This window comes from Ceratotherium simum, chromosome 11 (genome assembly GCF_057802395.1).
Source record: "Ceratotherium simum simum isolate JZ-2026a chromosome 11, ASM5780239v1, whole genome shotgun sequence".
Classification (NCBI taxonomy): domain Eukaryota; kingdom Metazoa; phylum Chordata; class Mammalia; order Perissodactyla; family Rhinocerotidae; genus Ceratotherium; species Ceratotherium simum.
In genome coordinates this window covers 50626557-50643275 of record NC_141910.1, presented here as the reverse complement: position 1 = coordinate 50643275, position 16719 = coordinate 50626557, and the positions used below count along the sequence as shown (strand labels likewise).

The 16719-nt window shown below is 37.5% G+C and overlaps 1 protein-coding gene across 5 annotated transcripts in view; it reads left to right on the top strand.

The window, feature by feature from the left end:
• Positions 1–16719, top strand: part of LCLAT1 (lysocardiolipin acyltransferase 1) — a 188114-nt gene that overhangs the window by 37426 nt on the left and 133969 nt on the right. The window contains exon 1 of one of the 5 annotated variants that reach the window (XM_087436959.1): positions 6461–6561. The exons of the other annotated variants lie outside the window; for them this stretch is intronic. Within the exon in view, the coding sequence (XP_087293085.1) occupies positions 6527–6561 (35 nt within the window). The 5' untranslated portion in view covers positions 6461–6526. Of the gene's footprint in view, positions 1–6460; positions 6562–16719 lie in introns of those variants that run through there. 5 annotated transcript variants of the gene reach the window in all.

Genomic DNA, 16719 nt, shown 5'->3' with positions numbered 1-16719 from the left:
CCAAACATTAACAGACTGCTATGTGGTAGAAGTAGTTTTTGGTAGTAATTCCACTTAACTTAGGCTGATCTTTCACTAATGAATACTTGAATATGTTCCATGAAAGCATTTTAATAGGAGATGTATACTACTGTTGGAAACCGTTAACTTTAGAAATTATCAGCAGATATTTTCCTTGCATGGTTGATTTCTTTTGGTTTGGTCACCCCTTAGCTGAATAATTCTAAACTGATTGGAAAGATGCAAGAGTAACATTTACATGAGTGTTTGGAACTTATTGAAGCATACAGCACGTTTCCAATGAATGGAATTTGCACCGTTTTTATTTCTCTGACACCTTTTTTTTGTTTCCATTTTCAAGGAGGCATGCTGTGCAGTGTCGTCTTTTTCAACCCTTGCTGTTAGTGGTGTAGTGGAAAAGGTAGAAAAAGTGGTTCTTATAGAGCTTTGGTTTTATAAGAGGCTAGGAATTAGCTTTCTGTCTTTAATAAGCACATATTTCCATTGGTCATAAATAGTTCCTAAGTGTTCGTGTTCTTTAGTTTTTAAATTTAATTCTCCTTTATTCCAAATAAAATTCTTATTTTTATCTCATAGTTGAATGATTGTTACTGGATACAAACACAGGTTCTTTACCCGCCACACAAGAGGGGCCAAATAAAACCTGGAAGGCCAGGCTTATGGCAAGGGAAGGGTTTTTATTTCCGGCGACGTCAGCTAGAAGACAAGAGTGAGCCCTCAGATTTGTCTCGTCTCCCTGAAAGATGGGAAGCTAGGAGTTTTAACGGTTGTGAAGAATGAGGCTTCTTGTAGGGAGGGGGAGCCTCTGGCCTTGCTGGTTGGCGCTTTCCTGCCTGCCTGCGTTTGGCCCTGTGAGGCTGCTTGCAGGTAGAGGGATGGTGCCATAAGGGAATCAGTCCTTGGTTGTCTGCCTCCGTGGTGGATGGTGAATTGTGGTGCCAGGAAGCCAAGGAGTTGGGGTCTGGGAAGCTTCAGCTTCTTGATATTCTCTGGATCTCAGTTTCCCTGTAATAAACCTTTAAAAAACGCATAACTAGCCAACACTTCAGTGTAAGCCCAGTGTGAGGCCATCTGGGCTTTTAACAATTTGTAACTTCTGTTTGCCTTGTGAAGTTCAGGGATACAAAGTTTAAAAAACTGATATTTACATATGAATGTAACTTAGAGAAGCAGGGAAAGGGGATGAGTGCTTTTGGTTTTAACCCCATATATGCTGGGTTTAATGTAGGGGAACTGATATCAGGGCTGGCATCATGATGATGTTTTGAATTTCTCTAGCAAAGTGAGAATTTTACTTTCTTTATTGCTCTGTTTAATGGTAACTAACGTTTCCCCCTCTAACCTATAGTAAATAATTGGAAGAATAGTATATCATGCCATTTTTAGATTAAAAGTAGTTATTTTTGAAAAGGAAATTTGAGGTTAATGCTATGGCAGATTGTTTTTTAGTTTGCTAATTTACTGCTTTCTTAAACTCTTGTTTTGAGTTTAATATTTGTCATATATGTTATGTGTTTATGTAAGAGTTTGAAATGGGGTCCAGAAGAGTCATCTATTTTTTTCAGTCTTTGGGGCATGTATTTTGAGTATAGTTTATATATGTAAGACTTTCTGTCCACTCTCAGGTAATTCTTGTTTTTTTATATTTAAACCAGTATGACTAGTTAGGACTAATAAGTCTTTTCTAATTTCCAAAGCAATACAGGTTTGTTAGAAAATATTAAAGTTATGTAATAAACTAGAATAAATCCCCATTGCCTATAGGACGAAAACTGAATTTGTTATAGTCAGAAAAGGGCATTCTCTTAGAAAGAACTGTTGATAGGTTTAACTGCCATGTTTAAAAACATTTTTTAATGTAAAAATGAAATCATGAGATTTTAATTTTATGATATATTGTATGTAAGTCATAGAAAGTTGAATTATAAGTATATAATAATAAAATTAATTTAGCATTATTAACAAGTTATCAAGTTATACTTATTTTTCTCACTTTACTGTAAACTGGTAGAAACTTGGACATATATTGGGATTGGTCTGTAGTTTGCATTTGGGAACCATTGGCTTAACCAACCTCATTTTCTCTCACTGCTCTTCAGAGTATAGCCAGATTTGCCTTCTCACTCTTCTGGCATACTACAGTGTGCGCTGCATAACAATGTTTTGGTCAACGATGTGCTTACTGTGTATATATATGATGGTGGTCCCATAAAATTATAATGGAGCTGAAAAATTCCTATTGCCTAGTGATGTCATAGCCATCATAATGTCATAGTGCAATGCATTACTAGTGTTTGTGGTGACGCTGGTACAAACAAACCTATTGCACTGCCAGTGGTATAAAAGTATAGCACATCCAATTATGTACAGTACATAATACTTGATAATGGTAACTAACAACTGTGTCCCCAGTTTACACATTTACTATACTATACATTTTATCATTATTTTAGAGTGTACTCTTTCTACTTAAAAAAAGTTTAGGGGCCGGCCCGGTGGCGTGGTGGTTAAGTTCGCGCACTCCGGCGTTCGTAGGTTTGGATACCAGGCGCGGATCTACACACCACTTATAAACCATGCTGTGGCAGGCGTCCCACGTATAAAGTAGAGGAAGATGGGCACGGATGTTAGCCCCAGGCCAATCTTCCTCAGCAAAAAGGGGGGATTGGCAACAAGTTATCTCAGGGCTAATCTTTCTCACCAAAAAAAAAAAAGTTTACTGTAAAACAGTATGCTGTGTTACGTTGGGAGCAGGCTCATACATCTCGTGTTCACCACATCTTGATTGCATCATTTTCTCTTGTGTTTGATTTATTCTTGTGTTGTTTTGTTCATCATGACCACTGCTAATGTTGCCAGTAAGAGGCCACGTTGAGTAATTGACCTGGAAATGAAATTACAAGTGATTAAGGACTTTGAAGGTAGAGAATCAGTGATGGTTACTGCTCACCAGTCAGGCATGTCCCATTCCACCATAGCTACAATCTTGAAGAACAAGAACAAAGCGATGGAAGGTATTAAAGGGTCTGCTTTATTGAAGGCAATGAGACTAACAAAAATTTGAGAAGGGCCTATATCAGACCTGGAGAAACTTCTAATGACCTGAACTGAAGACCAGACACAGAATTGTATCCCTCTCAGCACTATGATGATCACAGCCAAAGCAAAAAAGTTTTTTGCGATGATGAAAGGAAAGACTGGACCCGTCTAGGCCTGTCTATGTTGTTGAATTTACTGCTAGCTCTGGGTGGTTTAAATGATTCAAGAATCATTATTTATTACATAATGTGAAAGTGAGTGGTGAGTCTGTAAGTGCTGAAGTGAAGGCAGCTGAAGAATCTTTGGAATCTCTAGATAAACTAACTGTGGAGGAAAATTGCTTGTCAGAGCAAATATTCTATACGGATGAAATTACTGTTCTGGAAACGGATGCCTGAAAGGACTTTTGTCCATAAGGAGGCCAAGTCAATGCCAAGGCTTTTAAGGACAAAGTAACAGTCTTGCATGGGCGCAGTGTTCCAGGCTACAAATTGAAACCCTTTGTGATCTGGCACCCTGAGAACCCCAGGACTTTCAAGCATATCAGTGAGCACAGGCTGCTCGTGTACTTCAGGAACAATACGAAGTCATGGATGACCCAGCTCCTCTTCCAGTATGCCCTCCTGAATTGCTATGCCAGTGAAATGGAGAAATACTGTTTGGAGAATAACATACTTTTCAAGGTTTTGCTTATTGTTAATAATGCTCACAGACATCCTCCTTTTTTTTTTACTTTCTTTTAATACTGAGGAAGATTTGCCCTGAGCTAACATCTGTTGCCAATCTTCCTCTTTTTTTTTTAGCTTGAGGAAGATTAGCCCTGAGCTAACATCTGTGCCAGTCTTTCTCTATTTTTTATGTGGGTCGCTGCCACAGCATGGCTGATGAGTGGTGTAGGTCCGTGCCCAGGATCTGAACCTGTGAACCCTGGCCGCCAAAGCAGAGTGTGCTGAACTTAACCACTATGCCACAGGGCCAGCCCCCAGACATCCTTCTTTTATTGGTGATCTTTATCCCAATATCCAAGTGGTGTTTCTCTCTCCAAACACCACTTCTTTGATCCAACCAATGGATCAAGGAGTTATAGCGGCTTTTAAGGCCTACTACCTGAGGAAGACCTTTGCCCAGGTTATTGCTGCAACTGAGGAAGACACTGATGCAATTCTGGAAGGATTACAATATCTGTGACTACATCGAGAACCTTGCTTGGGCTTGGGGTAATGTTACCAAAAAGTGTATGAGTGGCATCTGGAAGAAGATACTCGAGAGATTTGTCCATGACTTCAAAGGATTTGCCAAAGGTAAGGAGGTTGCAAAAATCAACAAGGCTGTGGTTGGTGACTTTGTCTTCCATTTCTTTTGTATTCTTCCTGGTACACAGTTTAGGCACTCGGTCAAGACCTGCAGGAATGAAAAGTTGGGAACAGATCTTTAAAATAAGGCATAGATACTGGCGTCTGCAATGGTGTTAAATTTAGTTAACTTCATTTATTTTAGTTTTCTCTGGTTAGACTTTCATTCTAAAGGAGAAAAATGTTATAGAAAACCCATAATTTAATAAATTAGAACAAAGATCTTACAAGCTAGTAAAATTTGTAGTAGTGAAGCCACTTTCATTTCTCTCTTCTCTGTTCTTTTTCTCCTTTTACAAACATTAAACTTTTACAACAGTGTCATGTTCTAGGCCCTGGGGATACAGCGGTAAATAAAATAGACAAAATCATTGCCCTCTTGGAGTTTACAGACAATAAACAAATAAAACATTTAGAATGCTAAATGTGATCAATGTCTGAAAAGAAAATATAGTGGGGGGTTGAGGCTGGGGGTGGCAGGTGATATGATGCCTGTTTGCTCCTTGGGGTTGGCGTGACAGTTTTAAATTGGTGGTCAGGGAAGTCCTCTTTGAGAAAGTGACCTTTGGGCTAAGACTTGAACCAGATAAATGGAAACTATGTGGCAAACTGGAAAAAGAGCTACTAAATAGAGGAGACCACAAGTGCTCTTCAGCCTGAGGTGAGTGATGAAAATGTTCAAAAATTGATTGTGGTGATTGTTGCACTAGTCAGTGAATATGCTAAAAACCACTGAAGTGTACACTTTAAATGTGTTAATTTTACGGTATGTGAATTATATCTCAATAAAGCTGTTGAAAAGAAAACCATCAAAACTTTAGAGGTCTTCAGGCATCAACTCAGGGAAAACCCTTCTTGTTCTTACTGTTCTCTTTAGAAGTGTTGAGTTGCATAGTAGTAGTTATTACAGGAAATCACCTGAATCATGTTTCAGTTAGAGCCAGATGCTGTGAAGCACAATAATCATTATGAATATTAGTAAATTTGTATCAGATTACTTTGGCTGTGAGTTTTTAAAAATTCCAACGCTAAAATCTGGTCGTGTATATGCAGTCTACTTAACTTGCTGCTGAAATAACAGTAGATTATTGTCCATTTATAACTTGGGGAGAAAAGGTAGTGTTGGCTTCATGCTTAGTAATGACTGATTTGTGATTGAGACTGCTAACTTGGCAGTCACATCCCTCACCAATATGGCAGTTGTCTAAGAGCATTTCCATTAGAATCATGCTTGCTTTCTGGTTCCTTTTAATGGTTTATAGTCAAAACAGCTTGGCTGTCTTAGGCTGTTTCCCTGGATCTTGCTTTTTCAGATTCTGCCTCTCAGATACTTTCATTTTTTTCTCTGGAAATAATCTTTAGCACTCAATGTGTTTCCTTTGTACCACAAGTCTACTTAGATCCCAGCCTCCTAGGCAGCATGGATTTAGATCCCTCTACATGGATACTTAAAATTTTAGAGCTAGAAAAGGTCTTAGAGTTTAGTGTATAAGAGTAGCCAGTGCAAAGCTTGTATTAGACTCTGAACAATCCTGAATTCCGTCCTCCATGTCTTTTTCCAATACTGTTACTGTATTTCCATAAGGAATTAACAAATAATGCTCATAAAGGCAGCTTCTCATTGACCCTGAGGAGATTGTTTAGACTCTATTACAATGTTTAAAATTATTGACTCTCAATTTGTATTTTATTAAAAAAACTGTCAAATCATTTTGTCTCAATCTGTAATTGTTCTTTGTCACAGGACCAGTTTTCCTTTGTAGTGGTAAGTTATCAAATTATTTCGTTGTAGTTTGGAGTTGAGAATAGTTGACTTCCACTGTAGTTCTAGGCCTCGCTCTGCCACTAAGTCACTCTGTGACCTTGGCAAGTAGCTTAATCTGATTAAAGACAAATTTTGTATTTCAGAGGTGGATTTGATAAGCAGGATTTTTTCCCCTTCAAATGAATGGATTTTATGCAGAGAATACAACTCACAACTTGTGAGTAAAACAAAAGCAAATACAGTGTTACCTTTACCTTTTTTACCTCCCCAGACTCAGTGGGGGAGGAAACTGAGGGATTTCCGCTCCAAGAAGAAGTGGAACTTCACAGCTTCTTAGCACACAGGCAAGATGCAGTGGGGAAGAAAGAAAGTCAAGAAAGAAAGGTAATTCCGCCGCCAGGGTTTGTAAGACAGGAGTTGGGGAGTGCCTGTAGAGAGCCAGTCAGGGCTCTGGCTGCTTGTGTTCACAAAACTCACCCTTACTCTTAAAACATTGCAAAAAGCTGGTCCACTCTTACCTTTCAGATGAAGCATTTGTATCTAAATTCAAACAGATGCATCTTAATCTAGCTATATCAGTCTTCTTTTAACAACAGCAATAGCAACCAGTATTTACTAAGTATGTACAATGTACCAGTTGCTCCTCCCTTTACATGTATTAACTCATCTGATTTTCACATCTTGACCTGTAGGTACTGCTTTTACCCATATTTTTATTTTTATTTTATTTTTTTTTTTTTAAAGATTTTATTTATTCATTTTTCCCCCCAAAGCCCCAGTAGATAGTTGTATGTCATAGGTTCACATCCTTCCAGTTGCTGCACATGGGACTCGGCCTCGCGCTGGACAGAGAAGTGGTGCCTCGGGGCTTGCCCGGGATCCGAACCCGGGCCGCCAGCACCAGAGCGCGCGCACTTAACCGCTAAGCCACGGAGCCGGCCCGTACCCATATTTTTATAATTGAGGAAGTAACAGGTAGGAAGTTTCACAGTTACTAAGTGTCAGACCTGGGATTCAGACCCCACAGCCTGTCTTACCACAGGCTTCGGCTAATTTAGGGTGAGCCTGATGTTGAACAGGAGTTAAGTTTCAGTATAGGGGGGCTTAGGACTCAAAAAGGAGATTTTCCTGGGAGCCCCTACTGACAACGTCAAGTTACTTTACTTCTCTGGGCTTTTTCATCTGTGAAATAAAGCGTTCAAGAAAGTAGGTGCTTCCTGTTGGAGAAATCTTAAGATATGGAACTCATAAATTATAATGCCTAAATATTTCTTTTCAGGAAATTTAATGCAGCATGAAAATTTTATTATAGATTTTAGTCTTACTTTGTAGTGATCGGTATGCAGTATATGCTCCTGTGTGCAGAAGTGTATTAAGCTACATTGTCCAAGATGGTATCCAGTAAACGCACATGGTATTGAGCACTTGCAGTGTGTTGTTGGTGCAAATTGAGATATGCTGTAGGATTAAAATACACAGCAGTTTCACAAACTTAGTATGAAAAAGTGAATGTAAAGTATCTTAATTTATTTTAGATTGATTATATATCGAAATGATAATATTTTGGATATATTGGGTTAAATATATTAAAACTAATTTTATCAGTTTTTCTTTACTTTTTTAATGTGGCTACTAGAAGATTTCAAATTACATACATGGCTCACATTATATTTCTATTGGGCAGTACTGTTGTAGAGAGTCCTAAATGAGAGAAAGAAGGTGTGGTTCCTATGGATAGAAAAATAATTTAGTGAAGTAGACAGAAAAAATAGTGCATATCTGGTAAACCTAAGTGTATCTGTAAATATGCTGTGGATGATAACAAGAATAGATGTCACAGGTCTTTGGCTTGTAGAAATAAGACACACGTGAAAAAATGAAATAAATACCAGTTTATTACAATAACACTATGTACATCATGAATGGACAAATAAGTCTAATAGGAGTTTTGAGGAAAGGAGGAAATTGTTTTGAACTGGTAGTTTGGGAAGGGTTACTGGAGGAGAGAGAATTGAGCTGGTCTTGTAGGATGGGTTGAATGTCCTTAAGTGAAGAGGGTATATGAGCAAAAGCTTAGACATGAGGAGGTACACGTTGAGCTTGGGAACCGGAGGAATTCTGCCGTGGCTAGAGTGGAGGGTTAGGAAGCTGAATCGTTAGGGAAATTTTCAAAAATTAACTTGGACCAGATTGTCGAAGACCTTGAATTCCAGGCATAGGAATTTGAGTTCCTTAAGTTTAGAGTTGAAGGGAGAAAAAAGGCTTTGAGTATATGATACTTTATCCCTGAGTACTGCTTATGTGATGGGCATCACTAATAGTTATGTTCTTGACTTAAAATGCTAGATATTTTTAGTTGTTGGTAACAGGAAATACTGAGGAGCTTGCTTTCTTGGTTACTAGTTAAATCCAGTGCATGAAATTGGCCTGTTAGCATCATCTCAGATTTCCTGGTTGGAAGAATTTCACATCACATAGCAAATACTTGACAGTTGTCTATTTTTAGAGATGACAAATCAGTATTTTGCACTGACTGTCAATTTCATTTATAAATTTCCACATACTGTGAATTTATGCCCTTATTTACAGGCACGCTAAAACTTACTCTTCTTTTAAAGCTCTGGCTTACCTTGGCTCCACTGTCTCATTAGCCCAGCAACTGTGGGCTACATTGTTGAACCTGCTGAACCCCATGTTCTTTCTTTGTAAAATTGGAAAGATATCTCTCTTCCAGGAGTGGGGAGATTGACCAGTGAGATAAGACAGTTTAAAGAAAATACAGTAATGTTTGGCACATTATGGAGGTAGATACTCAGTAAATTTTCTCTCCCTTGTTCCTGATTTTGAAATGGTTGTGAGTCAAGACTTCAACTTAGTTTAAATATAGACTTTCATGTAGCTGAATTCATAAAGAAATTTGGAAGGCAGTTACTTTTGTAAAGTCTGACTTTGTTATAAGAACTTGAATTTTTTAATGTTGATATACCAAGAGAACTTATTGATATTTAAAAAAAAAAAATGCAGTTGTTTAGTTAGAATCTCCATAAAAAACATGAACTATCAAAAGATTAAAGTGTTTCTACAAAGTTATTTTATTTCTTGAGCTAAAAGCATATTCTGACTGTGGAATTGAAAGAAAATGGAAGTCCAGGAGAAATATTCTGTATCAACCATTTTCTACATCATGCTGTTAAGGAAATGCAGTTAAACTTTTTTTTTTTTGGTGAGGAGGATTGTCCCTGAGCTAACATCTTTGCCAGTCTTCCTCTGTTTTTTTGTATGTGGGATGCCGCCACAGCATGGCCTGATGAGTGGTGTAGGTCCACACCTGGGATCCATACCTGCGAACCTTGGCCTGCCGAAGTGGAGGATGCGGCTTACCCACCGCGCCACCTGGCCAGCCCCTCAACATGTTTTTAATTGACTTTTTTTTCTTTTGGTGTACATCTCTTGAGTGTTAGTGTATGTATAGATTTGTTTAACCCCCAACACAATCAGGAAACAGAATAGTTCCATCGCTCTGAAAACTCCCTTGTGCTGTCCTTTTATAGTTGCACCCTCTTCCCTAACCCCTTGCAGCCACTGACCTCTTTTCCACTTCTTCTATGGATGGATTAGTGGAGACTATCAAATGATAAATATCTTGTCAAATATAATATCAACTAAGATAAAATATGAGAAATATCAAGTAAGATAATGTATGTGAAAGTGCTTGACATATAGAGGCACCAGGTACTTAATAAGAAATAGTTTCATACGTAATATTAGGTCAATAGGCGAAGCTTACCTGGACCCTTCTATAGAGTCAACTTTGTGTAATCTTTGACAACTTTTTTTCTCCTTACTCAGAGGCTTTTAGGCATATTTTTGAAAGGCTTTGTTCCATATGGTCCTGATTGCTGGAAATCTTGTCTTGTTTAATGTCTTTTAACCTCATGTTCCTCATAAGAAAAAGTGGACAGTAATATCTACTTTGAAGGGTTGTACAATAATCAAATGTGATGATATATATAAATATAAATCTATAAATATAAACACACATGCACACACACACACACGTGTGTGTGTATGTGTATGTATATGTGGCCTGGTCCAAAGTAGGCATTCTATCATTTTTTAAAAATACATTTTTTAAATAATGTAGTTTACAGTAACTTTTCTGCTTGATAAAGGAATATCATGTCCTCTTGATATCTGAGTCTCCCCTCTCCCCAAAAGCTCCTGAAATAAGAAAGTTGATCTTCAAAGCATCACCTTTCTATTTTAATAATTTTTGATAAGTGTTTTTGGAAATGTATCACCAATTTCTATGTTTTGGGTTGGAGGGGAGCATACCAAATCTATTTAACTTTACCTTAATGTTTCAGGGTTCACTTCACATTATGCCCATTTCATAAAATGTGATTTTTGAAATTGGTGATTGGGACATATGGTCTGGTTCTTTGCCAACCCCAGGGCTTCCTTTTGAGCTTGTATTACTAATCTCCTACTGTAATAGTGATTGTTTTTGACATTTTTATCCTTTTCTTAAAAGTAAAGTACACAGTATTGTGATATATAACATCCTAGGCAGTGGGATGTAATTGCTTTCTTACAAATTTAATTATTTAATCAAGTGCAGAAGCAGATTGAGAATTTTTTATTCTTGCCCACAAATCATCATGTTCACTGTCTTTATCAGTGTTCTTTGTCTTCTTATTAGCGTTCAAAATATTAATAGAATCAGTAAATTATAGGACTGGAAAAACCTTTGAGATCTTCTAGTCAGTTAATTGTTAATTCTATCTAACCCAGAGACCCCTTTTTATAATAAATATTTTGTAATATTTAGTGTCCTGAAATGAAAATCACATTTAATGAAATTTTTTTACCCACATAATTAAAATAAATCAATATAATTCCCTAACTGTAATATAAAGGAAAAATAAAAGGGAAATAATTTAAAGTACAACATGAGGTATGATTATGCTAGAAGACAAAAACCAAGCCGGGGGCTGGCCTGGTGGCGTAGCCGTTAAGTGTGCTCATGCTGCTTCGGCATCCTGGGGTTCACGGGTTTGCAACCCTGGGTGCGCACCGACGCACCACTTGTCAAGCCATGCTGTGGTGGTGTCCCATATAAAGTAGAGGAAGATGGGCACGGATGTTAGCTCAGGGCCAATCTTCCTCAGCAAAAAAGAGGAGGATTGGCATTGGGTGTTAGCTCAGGGCTGATCTTCCTCACAAAACAAAAAAACAAAGAAGCCCCAACAGATTTCTACAATGCTCCTAGAGGGTATACTGCCCCATGGAGGACCATGATCTAGACTCCGTTTTCTCATTTCATAGGTAAAGAAAGCCAGGGGTTGGGGTGAAAGGGCAGAGGAGGAGGTGTTGGATGGGGCCTGGCATTACTCTCTCAGAATTACACAGTGTGGTTATAGTAGAGCTAGAACAGGAATCCCAGATTTTGTGATCCACTTGGCTGTTCTTATTTAGAGCTTCTGAAGCTACTCTTTAGAAGAGGAGAATGAGTCCAGTGGGCGATGAATCCAGGAGTGTTACTATAAACAGTCAGTAGGTACAAAACTTCTTTGCTTCATGGTTTTTCTAGAAATTAGTATGAAAACATTTTTCTTTTCCCTTTTTTTTTTGCTGGGAAAGATTCACCCTGAGCTAACATCTGTTGCCAGTCTTCCTCTCTCTCTCTCTTTTTTTTTCCCTCCCCAAAGCCCCGGTACATAGTTGCATTTTCTAGTTGTAAGTCCTTCTAGTTCTTCTGTGAGAGCCCCTGCCACAGCATGGCTACTGACAGACGAGTGGTGTAGTTCTGCGCCTGGGAACCGAACCTGGGCTGCCAAAGTAGAGCGTGCTGAACTTGAACCACTAGGCCATCAGGGCTGGCTTCATTTTTCATTTTTAAATGAGGTAGTTAACTGCGTATTATTATTATTGATAAGTTGCTTGCTTTGGAGATATAGATAATGTTGGGGTTACACTTTCTGAATTCATCTATTGGCTAAGGAAGCTCTGTGGTGGAGTGACAGCACACTGTACCTTTAACCTCTGGTTAAAGGTTAAAGGAGGCACGGAGCAGCCTCCCAGTTAATGGAGTTTCTTGGGGTCTTTATTCTGGATAGCATGTAGGTGGTAGACGTGTGGGCGCATGTGTAATAACTCTGGAGGACATCCCATAGGTTCAGAGGTACCACCAGAGCTCCCATTTTTCTGGCTTTATGACCTTGGGCACAAAGCCATTTCTTCATCTGTAAAATTCCTACCTTCTCTTTCTCACAGGTTGCCACAAGGGTCAAATGAGAGAGTCTAAAGAAAGTGGTATACTGTACTGTGTGATATGCAAATGCAGTGGATTCATGTCAACTAAAAGCCTCCCTTTCCAAGATAGAATATGGTCCTATATTAATACTCTGCAGTTGTTACATTATTGTAATAAAAACTCGAATCTAAATCTTATTTCAGTTCCTTGAACCCAACAAATACCAACCTGCCTTGGAGACCCGGGCTGTCACACGTATTGTCCTCTCCCTAGCTCCTATTTCTCCTTGCTCAGCCACCCATCTCCACCTGCTCCATCTGCCACTAAACACAAAAACAAAAACAAAAAGCCAAAACCAAAACAAATGTTTCTGTTTTAGCTCCACTGCTATTCCTTAGTCAAGGAAGCCTTGTCTGGCCTTCCTAGAAGAGCATACATCCCTTGTTGTATGCTTTCATAGCCTTCATTACAATATCACTGTTCACTTGAGTATTTGATTCCCCTGCTAGATTGTAGGTTCTATGAGGATTTTGTAATCTACCCTATGTACGTGTGTTGAAGGTAGAAGTATTATTTTGAAAATAGAGTGAAATTGACACTTGGGAAAGATGTGCTCTGTTTATCCTCCAAGCCTCTGATATTCTGGAATTTCCAGAGTTGCCTGGAGTAGAACACAGTATGAAGCAACCCCACATCAGGTCAAGTTCCTTTTTACTTTCATCATTTAAGTTCTTGGAGGAGTGTTGTCCCCTATAGCTTCCAGAGTATTGCTTCTAACGTTTATCAGTTATGTAGAATTCTGTAGTAATGTTAGCTTTGATACTTTTGGTTTTAGCCTATACATTGAATTCTTTTTTCATCAAGATTCCAGATAATCACGGGTAATTATCTTTTAGAGAAAAACTGAGATTTTGTTTATTTAAATGGTAGATTTTGCATTAAGAACTAATACTTTTGTGGTGTTTTGTTAAACATCTGAAAGACATTTTACTCTTTTAAATATTTTTAAGTGGAGTGTAATTTACTCTTTTGTGGCAGCCTCCTGACTATGTAATTTTTTCTCTCCTATTTTCTGACTTAATGCTTTTGCTGAAGTGCAGCCCTTCCATTTCTCATTGTTGATTTCCTGAATATGTGTTTATGAAACTTTCTTTACATTGGTCAGCTATGCCTCATTAATTTAAACCTGGCTTTGCTTTGTTGGTCTGATGGTTACTTTGTTTCTTCTTTTTCTTAGTGGGTGGTCAACCATACTCTTCACAACCCCATTTCAGTGCTGCTAACTTAGGGTGCTCATGTTAGTAGATACATATCACCTTGACATTATTTTGGAGAATATATGTGTTTTTGTCTGCCTGGGCCATAGATTCCCTCTCTCTTTTATAGTCAGGCATTTGTGCTACACAAATGTATAGTAGTTTATTGGAAAGGGCACAAGCTTTGGAGTTAAATGGATGCAGTTTAAATCCTAGCTCTGCTACCCGTCAGTTTTATAGTCTGGGCACGTTGAGTGTTTCTGAGCTCACTTTCTTCAACTGTAAAATTGGTACTTTTCAGAGTTGTGAGATTAGGAATGTTGTATGTAAAGCACTGTCTTTGTACAGTATCTCTCTCTCTTCCATGTCTCTTAACAATATCTGAAAAAAGCAGCAGAGTGGATGGAATAGAGAGAGATCAGACTGAGAGTGAGAAGTCCTGGCCTTCCCTAAGGCCCCTTTTATCTCAAAAATTTTGTGAATTTGTGACTGACTTTATGTCAAGATCATCTGAAGAGTTAACAAACTACCAGGCAGTCTAGATACGGAATTCTCTTAGCAGAAAGGAAAAGTGAACTGGATCTTTATTGCCTCCTCTGGGATCTGAAGGGTTTGCCTGGACCACTGGTTCCAGATGATGTTCTTCCACAGCCCATAGGGAGGAGAGGTCCTGGTGCAGATGAGAGGTCGGGTCTGGGAGTGGAGACGGCTCTGAATCAGAGCTGCTCTGCTTTTGTTTACATATGAGACTTCTCGGTGAGATTTTTGAGTGAAGGGTTCTGTGGCCAAAAAGGTTTGCAAACCGGTGGACTAAATTTACGTCTAAAGCCCCTTTCAACTCTGACTTGCCATGATAGGTGATTTTATAGGAGTGTGGTTTTTAAATCGAGTTTTCAGAGATATCTTCCATAATGTTTTGTCTTCTACTGTTCTGAAAACTACCTAATTTTGTCCATCAAATAGAGTAGTTACATTGGTAAGTTATATAAATAATTTTTAAAAATCCTATAAATATCAATTATGATTCTAAAGTCTTCATGAGCTTTTGTTACCAAATGAAATCTTTTTATTGGCATTCATATTAGTTTCTCCACCTATGTTTCTATTTATTAATGGTAAGAACATGCTACATGAAACACTTTAAAATACATGGAGAGAGTTCCAGGGTCATTCTCCATCTGTTATTTATTTTGAGTTTTGCAAATCTAGGGAAAAAAATGGTCACAGAAGTAATGTTTTAATAGTAAAGCAGATGTTCTAGATATTAACCCTGTTATTATTTGTACAAAATATACTTTTACACATGAACCAAAACCCAGTCACTGTCTTTCAGAATAATTCAGAAAAAAATGTTTTGTACATTTGAGCATTCACCCAGAATTCCATGATGTATGAATAACAGCAGTGTTAATGAAATTCAATCTGAAATACTTTGAATCAAAAGTTATTTGATTCTGTTCATATTATGAGGTATTAAATAATAAAGACATCTCAAATATTTTAAAAACAAAGCCTAGTATAAATAAATACAAATAAAATAATATTATGATCTGTATTATTTCTACCTTTGTTTATGATACTTTTGGGTTTTTTGACTTCCCAGCTTAAAGTTTTTTCTAGAATAGTGACTATATATGATTTATCCTTGGTTCTACCTCATTGCCCAGATACTGGATAAATGTGTTTCGTGGATGAAAATCACACAGCTTAGTTTCTTGAGAGTTAAGAACATCTCTAGAACTCCTTTACAACAGAAGTCCGTTTTAGGCTGCTGTTCAATTGTTTCTCTAAAGCAGTAGTGTTTTAACTTTTTTAACTTTCTTTGAGTTACAAACCCCTCTAATAAAAGCTAGAGATTCTCTCTGCAGAAAAATACATACATATAACTTAGCATACAATTTTAGGGGGTTTATGAACCCTTGAATACATTTCATGAATCATCTATGGGTAGACTACCCTTTGTTGCTTGAGGAATAAATTGTAGAAAAGAAACATTTAAATATTTTCTTCATTTTGCTTCTATCTATTAAAAGAAAAAATACCATGAATGATAATTGACTATTTTATTTGACAAAATGGTGGCATTTTCATTCAGTTTATATTAACCTGTAACTTTTAAAAAGTCTTTTATTAAAGATAATGACATAGCTATAGATTTTAGAAATAATGTGATCAGTTTGTGTTGTTTTGAAGAATTGTATGAAACAGAAAGAAAAACATTTTGTTCCTTGTCCAGTCAAATCACTTGTTAGGTGCCCCCCTGAAACAGTGGTATTTTATGCCTTTTAGTGAATACCAGTAATTAATATTAGAAAAAATTATTGATGTCAGAATATCAATTCTTTTGATATGAAAACAATTGGACCAGTGTTTTAATATCGTATGGTTCACACTTTGTACTTCTCATTAGTGGTTAACTCTACCTTCAATGATATATTAGGATGGGCCTTATCCAGTCCCTTAATATAAGAAATCTTGGTTCCTGATTTTTACCCATGAAATAAATGTTCTTGGGATTTTTTTTTAATGTAAAAATTGTACAATAAGTATTCAATGTGGAAGAAGATCAACCATAGTCTTACTGCGTGAGGACAGCTGCTGGTAACATTTTGATGTGTTTCTGTCTCATCTTTTTTCCATTCAATAATTTCACTCTGTCTAGTTTTTGGTCCCCTTTTGTACTCTGGCTTTACCTGCGTATGCTCTTCTTTCTAATTTCTGAGGTGGTGGTTATCCTTATAATTTTTCTTTTCCTTTAGCGTTCATGACCTTCAGATAGAGTTGGTTGAATTATTCATGTCTTGGTACTCTCCCAGCTAATTAACTTTGTTTTGAGAGATAATTCCCGTACTATACAAGTCACCCATTTAAAGTGTACAAGGCAGTGGTTTTTAGACTGTTCACAGAGTTGTGCAGCCATCACCACTGTCTAATTTTAGAACATTTTTTTTACTCTCAAAACAAACTTCATACTCATTAACAGTCACCCCCCATTCTCCCTGCTTCCAGTCCTAGGGAACTACTAATCTA